At 38.4% G+C, this 3,598-nt stretch overlaps 1 protein-coding gene across 1 annotated transcript in view; it reads left to right on the top strand.

Annotated features, from left to right (window-relative positions):
- Positions 1 to 933: 933 nt before the first annotated feature.
- dmrt2b (doublesex and mab-3 related transcription factor 2b) overlaps positions 934 to 3,598 on the top strand; it is a 5,818-nt gene continuing 3,153 nt past the window's right edge. Inside the window, exons 1-4 of the mRNA XM_014014270.1 lie at positions 934 to 1,317; positions 1,414 to 1,587; positions 1,752 to 2,120; positions 3,249 to 3,336. Coding sequence (XP_013869724.1) covers positions 1,752 to 2,120; positions 3,249 to 3,336 — 457 coding nt within the window. The 5' untranslated portion in view covers positions 934 to 1,317; positions 1,414 to 1,587. The remainder of the gene's footprint in view (positions 1,318 to 1,413; positions 1,588 to 1,751; positions 2,121 to 3,248; positions 3,337 to 3,598) is intronic.

Below are 3,598 nucleotides of genomic sequence, written 5' to 3'. Positions count from 1 at the left end.
GTTTATATATCTTTTTATTTAAACTACCTCAACCTCGATCTGGATTCTACCTCACTCTATTTCTACTTTGTCTTATTTTTTTATATTTTTTCTCTTTTGTTTTTAAATGCCTAACATACTTTACTTGTTTAACGTAGTATTCAGAACTGTACTTTAAAGTTTATCAAGCTGTTTATGTCGTGTGCTAATATGCATCGTAATTTGGCTCTACAGGGCATCCCTGATGTTATGTTTGAATGACAATAAAGAGAATCTGAATCTGAAAATACTTTGTTACTTTACTTAAGTAGAAATTGTGGTTTGTTTGAGTAATTATTTTTCAGCCAACTTTTTAATTCTACTAATGAAACTTTCACACATTAATCTGTTTTTTTTCTTTACATTACAAAAACGTAATAAATGTAATAAGTAAGGCATTACTTCTATTTCAGTTTGGCTTTGTTGATGGAGGAATATATAATCAAATTCAACAAACTGCTTCCAGTGATTCGTGGAGTTACCCAAGTTGCAATTGTTTTTGCCACTTCAGCAGAAAACAAAACTGAATGTTAGTTTCTTAATTTCTGCATCATCAGTGGCTTTTTTTAATACTATAGTAAAGAAGAAAAAGAGAAAGTAGAAGAGAAATATGAGAACAGTAAAGAGAGAAACCGATAGAAATTATACAACATGTGAAACGAACACCAGTAACACACAGGACACCACACCCAACATCTGACCATCAGCAAATGATGAGAGCAAACACCCAGCAACCAAACTTAAACAGATGTATGTACATATACCCATACACACATATATAAATACATACACACACATTTACACATTCACCCCAGTTGCAATTGACAAATATATCCAGCAGGGAGCAGACTTTTCTCACCATGCTAAAGGAGGGGTTTTTTTTTTACGTCTTTCCAGCACTGAGAGGTGAGAAGATGAAACTCAAAAAACTTAAAATAAAAGGTATTGGTGATTTAGATGTTAAAATCTTTTAGACTGTGCAGTTTTATTCCTGTAAAGTGATAAATCTGAACTATCAAGAGGAATTATTTAAGATTTAAATGAGTGGATATGAGCATAAAGATGAGTCCTAAATGAAAATGTCATCCTGCTGGTTCCAGTGGCTCAGCTTACTTTTCCTGAAGTCTTAAACCCTGGTGGGTGCACTGCTGTGTTTTTTTAGCTTTTTTTCTGAATATTATTCTTATAAATGGTTTATGAAATGCTTCTGAGAAACATTTAACTGTGTCACTATAACTCAGAGCTGCTGCTGCTGCTGCTGGGCAAGACTTCAGTTATCTTTGGAAACTTGAGAAGAAGGTGGGCAGGGCGGTGCAGGTAGAAGAGTTTTAATGCGAGGATGGGAGTGTTTTTTTTTTCACGCGGGCTTCTCCAAATCTCTGCTGGTGGGTCCAGGGCCAGGAGCTCCCGGTCTGCAGTCTGCTTCTTCTTGGAAACTCGGGGAGCAGCTGAGAGAGGCTCAACATTTCAAACGTCTGGCGGCTGGTTGCAAAGTCTCCACCCTGCAGAGCAGACTGTGTGGTGCTGCAGCAGCAGGCTGGGGCCGGACACCCAACACATGTAGACCAGGTTGGTTCTGTCAGACTCAGTGATCCAGATTCAGTTTGTTGATAGGTGATTTCTTTAATTTGGACCATGTGTGTTCATGATGACATCTCCGCTGAATTGAAGTTGTGTATATTTGTGCCGTGCGTCCTCAACCAAACGGATTAAAAGTTCCTTCTTGGTCGCAGATGTCCGTTCAGCTGGAAGGAGGCCCGCAGCTGGAGACAACAGCTAAACTAAAGTCMGAGAAAGTTTTTGATGTGACGCGGTCTGACGGCTGCTCGGAACACCGGGGAGGAGAGAACCAAGTGGCCCCGTCTGCTGGGGGCCACCACCAGCAGCAGCAGAAAGCGCGCAAGATGACCCGCAGCCCCAAATGCGCCCGCTGTCGAAACCACGGCGTCGTGTCGTGCTTGAAGGGCCACAAACGCTTCTGCCGCTGGAGGGACTGCCACTGCGCCTGCTGCCTGCTGGTGGTGGAGCGGCAGCGCGTCATGGCCGCGCAGGTGGCGCTCCGGCGGCAGCAGGCTGCGGAGGTGAGGAGAGCGCAGGGACAGGTCAGTGAAGCCGGGGGGGGTGCAGAAAACAGACCGGGAACACTGCTTAAATGATGGATTATGGAAGTTAAAATGCTGCAAAAGAAAGGAAATTGTATAAAAAAAAAGTTTAACAAATGATTTAAAGCAGTTCTGGCAGATTTTGGCATTTAAAACACACTGGAAAAAACAAAAGGTCTTGTCTTCACACAATTGTTTTGCTTTTTAGTTGTAAACAGAAATGCATATGAAACAGAGCAGGGCACTCTGTCACAAAGATATAATAGTAGAATAAATTAGAGAAAAGTTTGTAAAAGCAAAAAAAAAGGTTAAACACTGAGAGGGAACTTTCAGAACAAATGGACAAGCACTGCAAACATCACGTTCCAAATAAATAAGTGTAATTAAGTTTCCAAACAGTTTTTTTTCATTGTATCCACTGTAGTTGAGGGTTTTCTTGTTTACTTTATAACTTCTTATTTATAATTCCTGTGAATGAGCTAGTTCACCATTTGTTTTAGTCAATTTATGGAAAAAAAATCTAAAACGAGATGTTTGTGAGAACTGAAAACAAATAATAATTTATCATCATCATCATCATCATCATTTTTATTTATAAAGCACCTCAACACCAGCCACAGCTGAAATAGGTGCTGAACATCAGCAAAAATGCAAAAAAATCAAAATAAAAGAAGATAAAAATAGATAAAAATTTACAATAAAAATAAATAAAAGAAGATAAAACAGATAAAATCACTAAAAATTAAATAAAATCAAGTCTCAATTGGGTTGAAGGCCAATGAGTAAAATGGTGTCTTCAGATGGGTTATTTAAAATAAATCATTACATTTAATCATGTTGGCCGAGCTTCAAACAAATGAATCTACTTTTTGTTTCAACTGGGTTCGAAAAAAAAAAAAGATGTGCAGCAGGAATTAGTCTGAGCCCAAAACACAAAAAGTAATGTTAAATACTGAACCGWAACATCAATTTATATCAAGCACCAGAAATCTGTCTCTTACTTTTTGAAGCACACTGATTTTTAAAAAAACTTAAATCATGTATTAACTCCAGTTAATTGCCCCCAGATGAGTGTCTGTTTAAGAAGTAATTACAAATGTCTGATTCTTGTTCACCTGTTTCTCTCAGGGTAAAAGGGGGGTCAAGTGTTCAGCCCCGTTGAGGAGAACAGCATATCAGTGTTTCAGCAGAGCAGCCGAGTCGAGCCTCCCGCCGGGTAAAGTTTAATTAACACCTCGTTTCTTATTCACGTTTCACCCAGACTGTGTTCAAGTGTGAATTTCTCCCTGTGTCATTGCTTTTAGTGTGTTCAAATGTATTTGTCACAAAGTTAAATAGATTAAATCTTGTGCCAGCAGGAATTGAATTTGAATTGCTCAGATTGAATCTGAAAGTGCATAATTTGAAATTGAATGCATCAGTTTGAAAATGAATTTTACTAAATTGAAACTGAATTTAATGATTTGAAACTGAATTTA

This window comes from Austrofundulus limnaeus, unplaced genomic scaffold (genome assembly GCF_001266775.1).
Source record: "Austrofundulus limnaeus strain Quisiro unplaced genomic scaffold, Austrofundulus_limnaeus-1.0 Scaffold113, whole genome shotgun sequence".
Taxonomy (NCBI): domain Eukaryota; kingdom Metazoa; phylum Chordata; class Actinopteri; order Cyprinodontiformes; family Rivulidae; genus Austrofundulus; species Austrofundulus limnaeus.
This window is presented reverse-complemented; position numbering and strand designations above follow the sequence as displayed.